The sequence below is a fragment of the Pyxicephalus adspersus genome, chromosome 3, assembly GCF_032062135.1.
Source record: "Pyxicephalus adspersus chromosome 3, UCB_Pads_2.0, whole genome shotgun sequence".
Classification (NCBI taxonomy): domain Eukaryota; kingdom Metazoa; phylum Chordata; class Amphibia; order Anura; family Pyxicephalidae; genus Pyxicephalus; species Pyxicephalus adspersus.
Genome location: NC_092860.1, coordinates 123,291,110 through 123,306,114, shown reverse-complemented (window position 1 = coordinate 123,306,114; position 15,005 = coordinate 123,291,110). Strand labels below are relative to the sequence as shown.

Sequence of the window (15,005 nt, the reverse complement as noted above, 5' to 3'; positions counted from 1 at the left end):
AAATGTTGCCCTGTTTCTTGTCCTGTTGATATTTTACCAGAAAGGTAGTAAGAGGAATTCCCCAACAAAGACAGAAACTAAAAAAAAGAAAAAGTCTAAATTAATAAAATATGTAAAGTTTTGTCTAATAATGAAAGGGCTTGATTGAAACCTACAAAAAGTTTGTAAATATAGTTTAGGACATATTTTCAGTATGAAGCTAAGATCAAGAACATGGGAACATAACCTCCAATTCATCAGATGATTTCCTAATTCAAGAGGGGGGGGTTAACATCAGTAGGTTTTACGTACTGAAGGGGGTGAGGGCAAAAGTGTAACAAAACTTTGTGAGGAAGTTTTACTTAAATTCTGCATAGAACCACATGTGAGGGGAACTCAGGTTTTTCTATGCAGCAGTGAGCTAATATACTCACCATCCCCAGCTTTCAATGGTTTCATCCTACTGCCAACAAAATCTCAGGCAATGCCAAGTAGCCAAAATTTTGCTAAAGGATGCTATGCGACACCCCAATGGAGAATCATAATGAGGTTTGAGCTACATACCATTCCCCAAGATCTTCCTTGAGAAAGCTTGAAAAAAAGTTTAATATTTACCCGTTTTTTCCCCACTCATTCAACATTTCAGAGAGAGAGGAGGGGCATCCTAAATAAGTGGACCTTGCCACATACTTTCAGGATCCACTTAAAGGGCCTTTTCAAAGGGAATACATTAATGCAACACACATCTAAGCATTAGAAAACACAGGTGTGTGGTTGAGTACTATTTCATTGCATTAACATATACTGATACTGAAAAGTAAGACGTTAAAACTCTGTAAGGTTTTTATTGCTGTGACCCTTTCCATTTTTCCCAATGACCACTGTCAATAGAACAGAAAGAGACAGAAAATTCTAAATTTTACAGTTGTCACCAGAACAGGAGTTGAGGGGAAATCTTCCAATAGTGACACCTGCTCAATTAAATTCAAGAGGAGAATATCTCTGACTTTCAGTTAAGTCTCTGTGACAGGAAGTGAGTGGGAGTATCCCTAGTAGGATGAGACAGTATTATCTGTTATTAGATCATCAGTTTTTGATAACTAAGCCATAGCAGCTAACTACCAGGCCTGACCAGAGGAAGACATACCTATTCCCAGGTAAATGCTTTATTATTTTAATAGGATCTTTCAAATGCTCCATGGAGCTTTTATGTGGATTCCCGTAAAACTTCATGTAATATCTGGGACCTTACAGTACTCTTAGTACAAAATCACTTAGGTATAGTAAGTTTTGAGGGAAATACAGGGTCATTCTTTGGTACTGACCATCAGGTTCATTCTAGCTACTCTACTTCAGAACCCAATATTTCCTAAGTACTTCACAGAGCTCCTAAATAGCATACATTCACACAAAAATCCCAATTAGGTTTTGTTTGTTTTTTTAAATTGGCAAACATAAAAAGATTATAAAACACATGTAGAATAAAAATATGTTTATTAAATTACATAAACATTCTTCAGTCACATAGTGACAACAAAATACACCAAAGAGGTGTAAATATTTCTGAATTTGTGTTAGCTCCGCACCAAGTTCAGAGGCCTTCACCTGGCAAGCTAGTAATCAACTAAATCAGCCATTAAAAAAGTATTCTACGAAGTGCTGTACATGCAGCGTTGTTACGTTCAATGGAGAGGGGAGGAAGGACGTGTAATCAGTACCCTGTTGTGCTCTATTATATTGCAATGCATAGCAGATGTTCTCAATCATCATTCATCAATCTGCCAAGGCGGACTGATGAACAATGCCCGGGACTGCTGTTCATGTCAGATTTTAACCAAAGACAAGCATGACTGCTGATCTTGGGCAAGAACCATCTGACATGTGCAGCTAGCTTAAGTAGTATATCTTGATCTAAGGTGCAGTTTACAAACTCTCTTTTTGCATATCAACGCACAGCTTGCTCCAGAAGTAAATGAATGTCTATGGCTCCATAAAGTGCTGTTTGTGATTAACTCACAGTGAGGATTTTATACAATAACTGACACCAAGCTGCCTAATAATATGTTGAGACAAACATCTGTCCTAATTACATTTATTAAAATAATGTACCTGTTACCTGCGGTTACAGGGGGAAGCTGTTCATCTCAGCCTTTGGTGAGTTTATGACCTTTTATATTGTGCTTTTTACTATTTTTTTTAAATTTAACTTTAAATTGTGGGCCTCATCCAGAACTAATTAAATGATTCTCTATAAAAATCACGTTTTAGCTATCAAATGTGATTCCGAAATGAATTATTTTTGTTAGCAGGGGTATAACTGTGCAAGTTTTTTCCTGATGTGTTTTCCACTGATAATGAATGCAGCACATCAAGATGGATATCACTTGGCAATGTAATCTGTAATAAATATCCACACTTTACATCATTGCCAGATGGTTGATGATCATGGTTGTTCCTGGATGTGAGTCAGCATGTTTATCCAGGGAACATTCTAGTGCCTCCAGGAATTAGGAAGGAATTGATTTTTACAAGGGTTTTCTTTTGCCTTCCTCTGGATCAACTATGTCCATAGGGTTTAATATCTGGTATGTTTATCTCCCTAGTGGTTAAACTTGATGGACTGATGTCTTTTTTCAACCTATGTTTTAACAAATGTGTTGAAACATATTTTGATACATTTGGATTAATTTTAATAGAAATACATCAAACAAAAATTAAAAGGTGTGAGTCCAGCTTCGCTTAGATGTTAAGCTGCATATACACCAGCGATTTTCATCACTCGAAATGATCACAAAAGATCAGAGTGACAGACGAATGAGTGAGCTCTGTACACAAAACGCCTGTTCTGTTCTATGGAAAGAGGGGCAATAAGCGAGCTGCACCCCACTGTGCTCTCCTCCATTGACCTGTACAGCAGCTGTTCATGGATCAATAGAGGACATCAGGTGACCGTTGTTTACATGTTAGATTCGTATTGTTCATATAGGGCAAGAATTCTAAAACAATCATACTTTAATAATACTAAAGCATTCTGAGGCCACATCAAGCTACTGATCACCTTATATCTGAAATTGTTATTAACTTCTGGTAGCATTCCACAAATACACAGACTAAGATTTGTTCTGACATTTCAGAAAAGTCATATTGTAAAGGTTTGTGCCAGTGTATCAGGACACCCATAGTAACCTGGTTTCCTTTAGACCACTTCATCAGACTGAGATTTGACAGATGTGATAAATGTGGATTTGCAGACATTGTATCCAGTGACAATGTGTTGTTGGTGACATTGCCAACATTCCCATTAGGTCCAATACCGCACTCTGTAGGGATCACTTATTTTCTGATGACTTCATCCATAGGGAACCAGACTACTGAGGGCCTGGCACTCCCCCCACACAATGCTGACCAGTCTAGAATAGAGTAGTCCTCATACCCGTCACATCCAGAGTCCTGTCTATGAAGACCAGTGACGCCTTGTTCTGTGCCAGCTTCCGTCGGTTCTTGGCCTGAGGGTAGTTGGCCAATTCTCCAGCAATGATCCTGCTGAGATGACCCACTGAGAAGCATTCTTCGCGTACTCCGATGCCCTCCAGAACTTGGTTGAGCTGGGACACCAGGCTGCGGATCAGAGATTGAAGCTCCGGGGTCAGGGAAGGGAAATCAACGTCGGCCAACGCCGGGAACCTCTTCTTGTCCGGCCGGCTGCGGTTCAGGGCTTGCAGGTCTTGATCTGGTAGGAGAGGGAAGAGGGCATGGAAAGCCGGAGCCAGGAGAAGATGGGGGCTGAGCGGTGCCAGCAGCAGTGGTGCCCATAGGACCTCAGCAGTGTAACCCATATTACCCATCCACTGGCACAGCTTCTCTTCCAGCTGCTCCTGCACTGCCCGGCCCTCAGACTCCCCCGGGCTCACTGCAGTCACCACAATGCAGTACTGGAAGCAGCTCTGGCTCACCACATCCCGGATCACATCCAGGGCCCGGCCCCGCAGCGGGCTGCTCACCACAAACACGGCTTTGGGCTGCTTGGAGGCGCCAGACTCGAAGCTGGAGAACTCTTTGACATTCAGAGCCCCGGCAGCCAGGAAAAGTTCGGTGCCGCCACACCAGTGCAGGATCTCCGCACACGGATCGTCCATAAACACCACCGCCCGCCGAGACTTAGCCAATACCGGCTCCCATACCTTCAGGCTGAAGGCTGCCAACCCCGCACCGCTCGCCATAGTGACAGCTCTGACAACGCAGGCTGATGACGTGTCACAACGTGGCCGGCGCGCACCTTGTACGTCAACACAAACAACAGGCCAAGCTAACTCCTTGGTGCTGTGCAGGATGTTAGTGGCTCCCCAATGAGGAACTGAACATAGCTACCTGCATGGAGCTTTCTGTCCTTTCCAGGGCTAAAACCTGCTTGGGAAATGACTGTCTGTGTTTTATGATTATCCTAACACAAATCACATGTTAACCTGCAGCATAGAATCCTAACACAGTTCCTATTAAAGGAAAAATACATTCCTCATTTATTTTATTTTACCCTCCCTGGTGGTATTCCCAAGTGTGGCTCAGGGTTAGATGCAAAAAGCGTTGGCCACGAGCCACACACGGGGTGCAATTGCCAGGGAGTTTTAAAGCATATCTAAACTCAGAAATTTCACCTTACATAAAAGGGTAGACAACCCATAATTCTCCCTATCCTAAAGAAACTCTCACTGGACCCCTCCCTACCCTCTAACTACCGTCCTATCTCCCTTCTCCGTTTTCAGTTTAGTTCCTCTTTAAAGTCCTACCTGGTTTCCATGTTCCAGCTGTGTCCTCCAGTGGTGCCCAGCATCTGCTTCCCCTGGCCAGCCGGCATCTGTGGCCCCGTCGTGCGAACGCTGGGGACGCAAGGCCAGGGGAAGGCGTGAGCCTTAGACTGGTAGGTGGGACCAGGCAAGAAATTTAAAATAATGAGTTAAGGTGCAAACATTAATTAAAAGAGTGGAGAACGTGAAGTTAAACATAATCCATATATCATAATATAATGCACCTACTGTGACAACTGAGAGGATTTCTTCTCACTTCCTGGTGTGTCACCAGGGCAAAATCGATCTCCCCTATATCAATCACTGACTAAGGCTAGGTACACACGTGTAATGGTTCTCGTCTGATAATTGTCTCAGGGCGGATGAGAATCTCGGGTCTGTACAGCGCGTTGGTCCATGGATCTGCCAGGACATATTCATTGAGCTGGTAAAAGCACTGGAAAGAACACCAGATTTGCGTTTCAGCTCACAGACATAGGCTTGGAAAGTATTGAAGCTTTAGGACTGATATAATAGCTGTCATGGTCTTAAAGTGGAACTATCACAAAAAAAAAAAATCGGCCTTTACAGCTGGAAAGCCGTCAATTCCTCTATCATCCTAGTCTAATTGGTCCCACACCTGTCCTTTTGTTCCTCTTCTTCCCAGTCCTTCTTACATCTCCTGATCTCACAGCGTGCCACCCTTTTATATAAAGTAAAAAGTGTGATGACAGGTCAGCTTTAACAAGATTTCAGCTGAGTGCCCAATGTCTGTTACTCCCTCTGCTTGCTCTGGTTCCTTCCTTAGGCTCTATTTGCTGCAGGACGCAGCAGTGGCAATGTGCTCTAAGGATGGAAACACACAGCACCCTCAGAGGGGTTGAATGCAGAAGAATATCATGTAGGTAGGAGACATTGGGCACCAAGGAGGTGGGAATACGACTTCTTCTATTGTAGAGAACCAGCTTTATGAGACTTTATGCTGAACTTCAATAATAATACAAACTACCCTTATAGGTGGCTTCCTTCTTCTTGCAAGGGGTAAATCCATATCTTGACATTGGGCCGGGGTGTCAAACTCAAATACACAGTGGGCCAAAATTAAAAATTTGGACAATCTTGATATTTATTAAAATAAAATGTCTACAATTGAAGGTCTCTAATGAGTGTCAACAGAGGAGGAGGCACTTGTGGGTCCTGATTAACGCACCAGCAGAGCATTATGGGATTTGTATTATTAGCGGTCCAAGCACTGTCTACTGGTGGGCCAGCTCTAGTAAACATTTAGTATTTTTCACACCGGCCTGAGTTTGACAACACTGATGTAGGGGAACTGTAAAATTCACTTTACTTTCTTTATCTCTCCCTTTTCTCTTCTCTGGGTAGGCAAAAAAGGGCATTAAACCTTTGCTGCGTGTGTGTGTGTGTGTGTCTGTGTGTGTGTGGGGGGGTTGTGCCAATTGAAAGGGTAGTTTTATTTCCTCCTAGGGTTATGTTTTAAAGTGTATGTATTGGCAAAGCTTTTTTAATAATATGTAGAGGACAAGAATACCAGTCAAGTCTTGAATTCCATCTTTGTCCCCTCTAAGGAGAATTACCATCTCTGCCTTGGGGACCATTGTAACTAGAACCGAAATGGATGGACATTTTAAAATTTCATATTTGTTCTCTAATTTGGGAGGGAATCTTTTAATGTGAATGACTTGGTGACAGAAGTCTAAGATAGGAAAATCCTAGGTGTTTGTAGAGATTTCCCCTCACTTGTTGTTGTATCTACTGGAAGTAAAGACATATACTGCCCAAAGGGTCATGAACAGCAAAAAATAAACTGTCAGGAGTTTAATTCCTTCCCAACTCAGTCCAAAACAAAAGAATACTGTGGCTATACATATATTTTAATATAATTGTATACTAAAAAAAATGCATTGGTCATCATTGCTGACCTCCTATTTCGATATTATGAATATATTAGTCCCAGGGCTTTAACATAGTCCAAGTCTCTTATTCTGAGCTATTACACAGATCAGGATCATGATGGTTTTCATCTGCTTTTATCAGCTTGATGCTAGTTCTGGTTTAGTGACATAAAAGCTGGTACACAAATTAGTGTTTTCAAATAGAAAAACAGCACTGGCTTTTCCTAAATCTTTTTATTGACAGTATTGAAGTATAAGGAGATTATATTATTAAAATCAGGTTTAAATTTACCACACTGTGATTTCAACAGATACAGAAAGATACAGATATTGACACAGGTGGAGGAGAGGAGCCTGCCCAAAAAGCTTACAATCTAGGAGGTGGGGAAAGTATCACATGTCTTATTTAATATTATTACATCTGAAACTTTAAAACATGGCAACCCTGCCAAGAAAGTACCTGATCCAGGCCTGAAGAATGTCACATAGTGGCTGTAGGAGATCAGTAAAATACAAGTATATATATTTCCTAGCAATGCAATGTCTGTATAGTTCCACCTTGCTAGACAACACTAACACGTTGCGTCACTCTATTTAACATCCCTGGAGGAAGTTTTCTTTGCCCTCAGTAATCATGGCCGCTTGCGGTCTATCTACCCTGTCACGTGATATCATACAGATTCTCCAATCACTGGACGGCAATGTGGGATTCTGGCAGTCACAGGCCGGCCAGATCTCGCGAGAGCCGCTTTTTGCGCCCCATGTAGGAAAGATGTCTGCCGGTGGAGAGGTGCTGGAGCAGATGGTGGTTTCGCCGGAGATGAGCGGTTCCAGCCCCACTGCTGCCGCTGTTCCCTCCTCAACCACCCCTCCTACAGCCGCTGCCACCAGCACTGTGACCGCAGGCGGCGGCGGGGATGAGGAAGAAGAGTGGCTGTATGGGGGTATGAGCTCTGCTGGGAGGGAGGGAAGCGGGCTGTGGGGTAATATCACCTGCACAGATAGGCCCTGAGCCAGGCAGCTCACCTGTGTGTAATACAACGATTATATATTTGTATTTATATCAGAGGTTACGTCACAGGAGGCCTACACTTGTGTCATCCATGTATGTGGTGACCCCTTATATCTGTATGGATATCTCTTCTCATGGCTGTCATATCATGTAACATGATCAGATATTGTTATAGGGTGTACAGTATATCTGACACTAAACAGGCAATGGTTAAAAGGCCAGTCTGTACTTGTGTTAGCAAGCCAAGTGTCCCCATTGGACATTTCCCCCTACTTCCTGTTTTGCTGACAACACAAAGCTTTGAATTTGCCTTCTTTTTCAGCACTGGGGACAGTGGGAATTTGAATATGATAATACTGTTGCAGTGGACAAAAATGTGAGATTCTAATCAGTCCCCTTTATATCCAAATCTGAGATGTATTCTCTGGCTTTATCTATAGCTGTGTTGTATCACTCCAAATTTTAAAGAGAACCTGTGGTAAGAGAAATATGCAGGCTGCTTCTTTTGTCCATCCTTCTTGGCCTCTGTCAGTCTGCAGAGCTAATACAAGCATGGAGCAGATCACGTCATCATTCTGAATATGACATACAGACAAATCAAAGATATGAACAGGGCTTCCCTGCTTGCTGTGTGCAGGACAGAGGCTTGATGGGGGGCAGTTTCCATGACTTCCAGAAGAATCTTTTGCTAAACACAGCTGAGGTTGTGGGTGATCTTAGGGGGTGAGCTCTTTCTGCAGCCTCTTGTAACTCTTTACTGACCAAGACAAACTCTACGGTTGTTTCTTTTTGCATATCAATGCACAGCTTGCTCCAGAAGTTAGTGAACGTCTAGGCGCCATGTTTGTGATTGATTTGTGATTAGCTCACAGTGGGGATTTTATACAGTAACTGACACCACACTGCCTAAACAGTGAGAAAACATCTGTCCTAATTGCATTTATTAAAATAATGTACCTGTTCTGACTTACATACAAATTTAACTTAAGAACAAACCTATAGTCCCTATCTCGTACATAACCCGGGACTACCTGTAAAGGAGCCAGCTGTCAGCAATGGCAGCCTGATTATTTCTGTATTTGTTGCAACTTAATATAAAGATCAGGGTGAGGATAAAAGGAGGAATAAAAAGGTGTTCCTATGCATCTGGCTAAGTAAGCATTGTTCTGTTGCCTAGTAACAAAAGATGGAACCTGGATGGTTACTACGGTGACATCACCGTGTCTGAGATTTCCTAAATGACCCCCTGACCTTCATTTCACCTGTTTGTCAGGTTTTGCATTCCCATAGACTTGTATGAGAAAGGGTAATCTGCTTCATATGTGGAAAAGTCCATTGATGATGACCCTGCAAGTGCTGTTAGAAATCATTTTAGTTCTGGGATCAATGCAAATAAATTGCACAGTTCCTTTTTGATATGAGAAGCTATGGTGTTCTTGAGCCCCATAGTAATGGATGCTTGCTTGTATTTTCCTATAGCAAGAAAACCAGATTCTTGAAGGATATATGTGATACAAATGTTCCCACAGCCCCCTAACAACTGTTGTGGTCCCATTCATTCATAATAGCATCTCAACTCAACTTCAGGGTGCATTGCACTGCATAGAGCTTTTGAACGTAATGCAGGTCCATTTTTTAGACCCCCTGGCAGCCCATTTACATGAATAGGTTGGCCTAACCCAGTGCATGGTAAAGTGCCGCAGCACATTTGTGTGGATAGTCTCCAAATATTATTTGCCAGCATAACTGTGAATCTGGCCATTTGCACATATTGTTAGTCATATTGTGGATTTATTTAGGCACATGAATATCTGGTTCTTAGAATTTGCTGAGCTATAATATATATTTATAAATAATGCCTTTCCTTTCTCTTCTTCCTCTGTCTGGCATTCTCCCCAAGGAGACACAGACAGCAGTAAACATGATTGTTCTAGTAGAATGCTAGTTATTTATTGCTCTACAGGTAGTCCCTGGGTTACATACAAGATAGGGACTGTAGGTTTGTTCTTAAGTTGAATTGGTATGCAAGTCAGAACAGGTACATTATTTTAATAAATGCAATTAGGAGAGATGTTTGTCTCAACATATTATTAGGCAGTGTGGTGTCAGTTACTGTATAAAATCCTCACTGTGAGTTAATCACAAATCAATCACAAACATGGAGCCTGGACGTTTATTACCTTCTGCAGCAAGCTGTGCTTTGATATGCAAAAAAAAAAAGAAACAACTGCAGAGTTTGTATTGGTCATTAAGGAGTTACAAGAGGCTCCAGAAAGAGCTCACCCCCTAAGATCACCCACAACCTCAGCTGTGTTTAGCAAAAGATTTCTTCTAAGAGTCGTCTGTATGTTTGAAGTTCTTAACCCGGGAACTACCTGTAGTGAAGCTGCATATTAATTTAGTAATTTATTGTTAGGGGGAGGAACAATATTGAGGTAGTGTATAACTCTAATGGATGGTTCTTGCCCGTTTACAGTCAAATAAGATTCATATAAACATGTGTAGCACCTAAAAATGCAGGTAATAATGAGCTTGTAGTAAAAGGAAAAAGAAGATACAAATGGAGAAAACGTGTTGTTGGCAGCAAGCTGTTCTGCCTTTTTTTTTTTTTTTTTTTAAATATTACTAGGCTTAATGATATTTGGTTTTGTTTCAACACAAAGATGTCTGGTATGGTTTTGTGTGTTTATTTGTAGATGAAAATGAAGCTGCAGGACCAGATGATGATGACGAGGATATAACAAGGTGAGCATTATTCTGATAATGGACTTTTAAGGAGCTCTTCATTATTGTGTTGGCGATCATCTTTCTGATGAGTAAAGTCAGATTCACTGTTGTTGGTTGTTGCACTTGGTCTGTTTGTAATGTTTGTTTCTTTTGTTTATTATATTCCTATTTTGTTTTCTATTTCTTAGCTCTCATCCTGTAACCAGTATTGAAGCTGAAACTACTGAAAATGGTGTTGCAAAACCGGTAATCCTACTTTAAATAAGTAATGTTAAGTCTGAGTATTTCTGTGATGTGACTTATTGAAGCTGTAAATAAAACAGTACTCAACTATTTGTGAAAAAAGCCCAAGTTGGTGTTGTGGGTGTTTAAGGGAGACAAACCTCCAATCCTATTGCCTAATATAGCATGCTGAAAGATGTGCTGTAGCAGTGTGCATTGATCTGTGTTCTCTCATTTCTTGTGTTTTAAAAGCACGTGTCTTATAATGAAAAACACAGGGAACACAAAATGCAGCAGGCAGGTGTTGATGAAAACCATTGTTGTTCATAAATTCCTTACATTTTGCTTGCGTACTGACACTTGGGAGTTACATGTTTACCAGCCTTGCCTCTGGTAAATGTTTGTTTTTAAAATAAAAAAAAAAAAAAAAATGAAGATGAAAACTTGTTAAACTCACATGAGCATGCATGTAGTGTTTATATACCTTACAGATTAAGGTATATAAAACCAATGTGTTTATTTTGCTTTGATTTACTTATCATTTAAGGTGACAGAGACAGAAGATGACAGTGACAGTGATAGTGATGATGATGACGATGATGTCCATGTTACTATTGGAGATATTAAAACAGCCCCTCAGTATGGGTAGGTAACACATATTTAAAAACATTCTACATAGCTGTTTTTTTATCGCAGACCAGGGTTATGGCAAATTATGTTTTTTGTGTTTGTTTTAGGAGCTATGGTACAGCACCTGTTAACCTGAACATCAAAACTGGAGGTAGAATTTATGGACCTGCTGGTAAGCTGTTTTTTTTTAGAAATTAAAGTAAATATTTGGTGTTGGTCAGTACTGTAAAGTGCTTTTTCTTAGTTTTGATCAGGTAACCTTAAAGTAATTGGTGGAAAGTTGAATGTCTCGAAAGTTTCTTATATCTCTTGGGGACTTCATATGAGTTTGTGTACTCGAGTTTCTGGTTGTGAATTCTTATTGATGTCAAACTCTTCTGCTTTGTAGGTGGAAAGGTCAAAGGGGTAGATCTGGATGCCCCAGGCAGTATTAATGGTGTTCCTCTGGTAGAAGTGGACTTGGATTCTTTTGAGGACAAGCCTTGGCGTAAACCAGGTAATGATCTGTGGAGGTGTAACGGATGTCTCTAACTAGACTGACCTATCTCTATTTTGTTTGTATCCCTTACCAAACGTATCCTTATTATATTAATAATAACAGCACTCAACACAGCTGCACTTTTGGTAAATGTGTGTGTTTTTGTTTTTCCAACTTTAGGTGCTGATCTTTCCGATTACTTCAATTATGGTTTTAATGAAGACACTTGGAAAGCTTATTGCGAAAAACAGAAGCGACTACGGATGGGCCTAGAAGCACTTCCAGTTTCCTCTACTACAAATAAAATTACAGTATGTTAAAATAAGCGGATTGGATGGATGGGACGGATGGGGTGGGTTCTATACTGAAATCCTAGCATGAATAGTATATGAAAGACGGTATTGTATACAGGCCCTTAAGAAAAAAAACATGTCGGAAAATTGTTGTATTCCTGTAGCTGTATTATGTGGTAAACATGTAACAATCACATTTTTCATGGTCATTTTCTATGTTAACATGGTGTCTAGAAAAGGTAATAGGAACTGGAACACACTACTAACAGACTGCTGGAAGGAAGAACATTGCAAGTATTCTGTCATTCATGGTGTGTGTGAAAAGTTCCTTCCATTGTGGTCACAGAGCCACTTTTGATTGGATCATTAAATCTTTTCCCACAGGTTAACCTAGAAACATTTCAATACATCTGTTTTGTAGGTGCAGGTAGATCTCAAGGATTTTGCAAACAAGTATATTGATTTTTGGTTGACAGCAGTGGTATTTTGAAAACTTTACTTAATGAGGCTTGTAACATTATAAAGCTGTGTTTAATGGAGAAACTTTGATTCTGTTTGTAACTTTACACAGCAACAAATATGTCATTTTTAGGGTTACAATTGCTTTAGATCTATTTATTCTATTTGTGTAAGAAAACAGCCACTTTTCCAATGCCTGTAAAGCAGCTGACCACTCAGTAATGCTACTTTGTTAGACCTACTAATTCTTTCTCTGCTTTTCGCATCATGGGAAGTGTTGGAAAAGAAGTTTTCTTTCCAGACCAGACTCCTTTTTCGAAAATGCCATTTGATTTTCTTTTTGTTTATTCTCACAGAAGTAAACTTCTATTAGGATGTATTTCATTACAAATTTTTTTTATGTATTTTTTTTTTCCCCATTTTTATATAAACAGGTGCAGCAGGGCAGAACTGGAAACTCAGAGAAAGACACAGTGTTACAGACAGCAAAGCCTGAGTTCACATCCCCCACATCATTATTTAAAGCTGGTGTTACACCTCCAAGGTGAGTCACTAAGTTTTATTATCCACACAACATAAATGATAACGTTCTAACTTTATTTGGACATGATATCATTCTACCATATAGCAAAATGCATGGACCTACAAAAATCTTCTGCTTTTTCTGAAGGAATGCAGAGAAGTCTAACCGCATTTGTTGTAATCTTCCAGTGAAGTCAATAGATTATTTTGTAGGTTGCCTACGTGATTTCTGTGTATATGCCATTACCAAGCTGGATATCCATTCAACATAATGCAAAAATTGTATAGTGAAATGACTAAAGCATGCATCCTTTTCCAGTGGCATTCCACAATTTATACTTTAATTTATAATTAAGTACAAGTGGTTGTATATTTAACCTCTCTGTTTTCACATGTTGTCAAAAGCATGTTGATTTTTAGATTGGGATGTCCAGTACATTTTACAAATTTGTTTCAGAAGTCTCCACTGTAAGCAAACAGCAGTGTCTCTCCATTGTATGTATTACCAGTAAGTGTTGTATAGTGGTTTGTATGTCATTGAGATATAACGACTGGATGGAATGATGGGTCTGTCTATGACTTGTAAAACAAGGTTTTGTTTACATATGAGAACTTTTTGGGTTTTTGAAATGCTCCAGTCTAGGAAAGATAAATATAATCAGGCTGGAGGTTATGCTGCAGGCAAACCATTGTTTTTCTGCCGGAAATAAACATGGCATCTGATTATAAGTGATTTAAGAACATAGACTTAGAATTTTGTGCTGCAGATCATATTTTAGGAGACTATAAGAAATACTTGAATTATTTTCTTTCCTTTTGTATTTACAGTAGGAAACTCTCGGGCACAATTGATGTGATTGGACAAACTACCACTATAACACGTGTAGAGGGACGTCGACGAGGTGCAAATGAAAGCAATATTCAGGTATGTACAGCATCTTCTATGATTCCATAAAATAGGTTGTGCAGTGATATTTAAATCCCTGATTTAGGTTCTTGTTTTTGCTAAACCTCCCTAGCGGTCTAAGTCAGTCCAAATTTCCACGCAAAAAGCGGTACAATATTTTGCATGGAAATTTTTTTTTTTTCATTGTAGGCTATAATTCTTAGGCATAACTCACCAATATTTAATAATAAACTTTAAATAACAAAACACAAAAACCACAAAAAATGTAAACATGTAATTACAGTAGCATAAATAATATAATTTTATATATTATATGAATATTTCTTTATATTGGACTCAATAAAGCTATTTTGTATTGAATCCAATACAAAATTATTTGACTTTCCCGCCGGTCCACACGAACCAGCGCCTGCACCGACGTCACCAGGAAACCCCGTGGATCTCGTCTCTCCACTTCGCGGCCGGTGAACGAGGTGAAGAACGTATCCCCAGGCCCTGCAGGGACTGGCAGGGCGCCGGGGGACAGCAACGGAACTAGGCAAGTGGGTTTTTTTTTTTTTTTTTTTGTTAAAACCTACCCTGAATGTGACTCGGGAATACCCATTTTTGTCTGGAAAATCCAACCCGAGTCACAATGCTCAGGAATACCGCTAGGGGGGTTAATACATTTAGGAGTGCAAATATCAAAGTGCTTTGAAAAGTGGACATCAGTCTAGAGGAGTGGGGGTTCCTAGGGGGATTGCACTTTCATATAGACCACCTTGAATTGACTCCCAAAAATTAAGATGCTGAGCCTCCATATTTAAAAAGCACAGAAATCTAATGAATAAATAGGGCAGGGCAAGAACAATAATGCTGAACAGGAAAGATGATAGATATCCTTTGTCCAAGAAAAAAATGGTTTCTGCCTGATTTGCTGCATCTTTTAATGCACACTAGTGCACAGCAAAATCACAGTTAGCAATTTTAGCAGGAAAGGTACAACTGAACGAGATGGAAGGTTAAGCTGCGTACACACTTCCAATTTTTGTCGTTGGAAAGGATCTTTCACGATCCTTTCCAACGACAAGGGAGTGCAC

At 40.2% G+C, this 15,005-nt stretch overlaps 2 protein-coding genes across 4 annotated transcripts in view; one reads left to right on the top strand and one right to left on the bottom strand.

Annotated features, from left to right (window-relative positions):
- LOC140327474 (sec1 family domain-containing protein 2-like) overlaps positions 1–4,236 on the bottom strand; it is a 13,312-nt gene extending 9,076 nt beyond the window's left edge. The window contains exon 1 of the mRNA XM_072406859.1: positions 3,397–4,236. Within this exon, the coding sequence (XP_072262960.1) occupies positions 3,397–4,199 (803 nt within the window). The 5' untranslated portion in view covers positions 4,200–4,236. The remainder of the gene's footprint in view (positions 1–3,396) is intronic.
- Positions 4,237–7,412: 3,176 nt separating this feature from the next.
- Positions 7,413–15,005, top strand: part of FIP1L1 (factor interacting with PAPOLA and CPSF1) — a 37,351-nt gene continuing 29,758 nt past the window's right edge. For all 3 annotated transcript variants that reach the window (XM_072406244.1, XM_072406243.1, XM_072406242.1), the window contains exons 1-9: positions 7,413–7,620; positions 10,385–10,433; positions 10,604–10,661; positions 11,185–11,282; positions 11,375–11,439; positions 11,656–11,763; positions 11,926–12,056; positions 12,932–13,041; positions 13,848–13,944. In XM_072406244.1, coding sequence (XP_072262345.1) covers positions 7,449–7,620; positions 10,385–10,433; positions 10,604–10,661; positions 11,185–11,282; positions 11,375–11,439; positions 11,656–11,763; positions 11,926–12,056; positions 12,932–13,041; positions 13,848–13,944 — 888 coding nt within the window. In that variant the 5' untranslated portion in view covers positions 7,413–7,448. The remainder of the gene's footprint in view (positions 7,621–10,384; positions 10,434–10,603; positions 10,662–11,184; positions 11,283–11,374; positions 11,440–11,655; positions 11,764–11,925; positions 12,057–12,931; positions 13,042–13,847; positions 13,945–15,005) is intronic.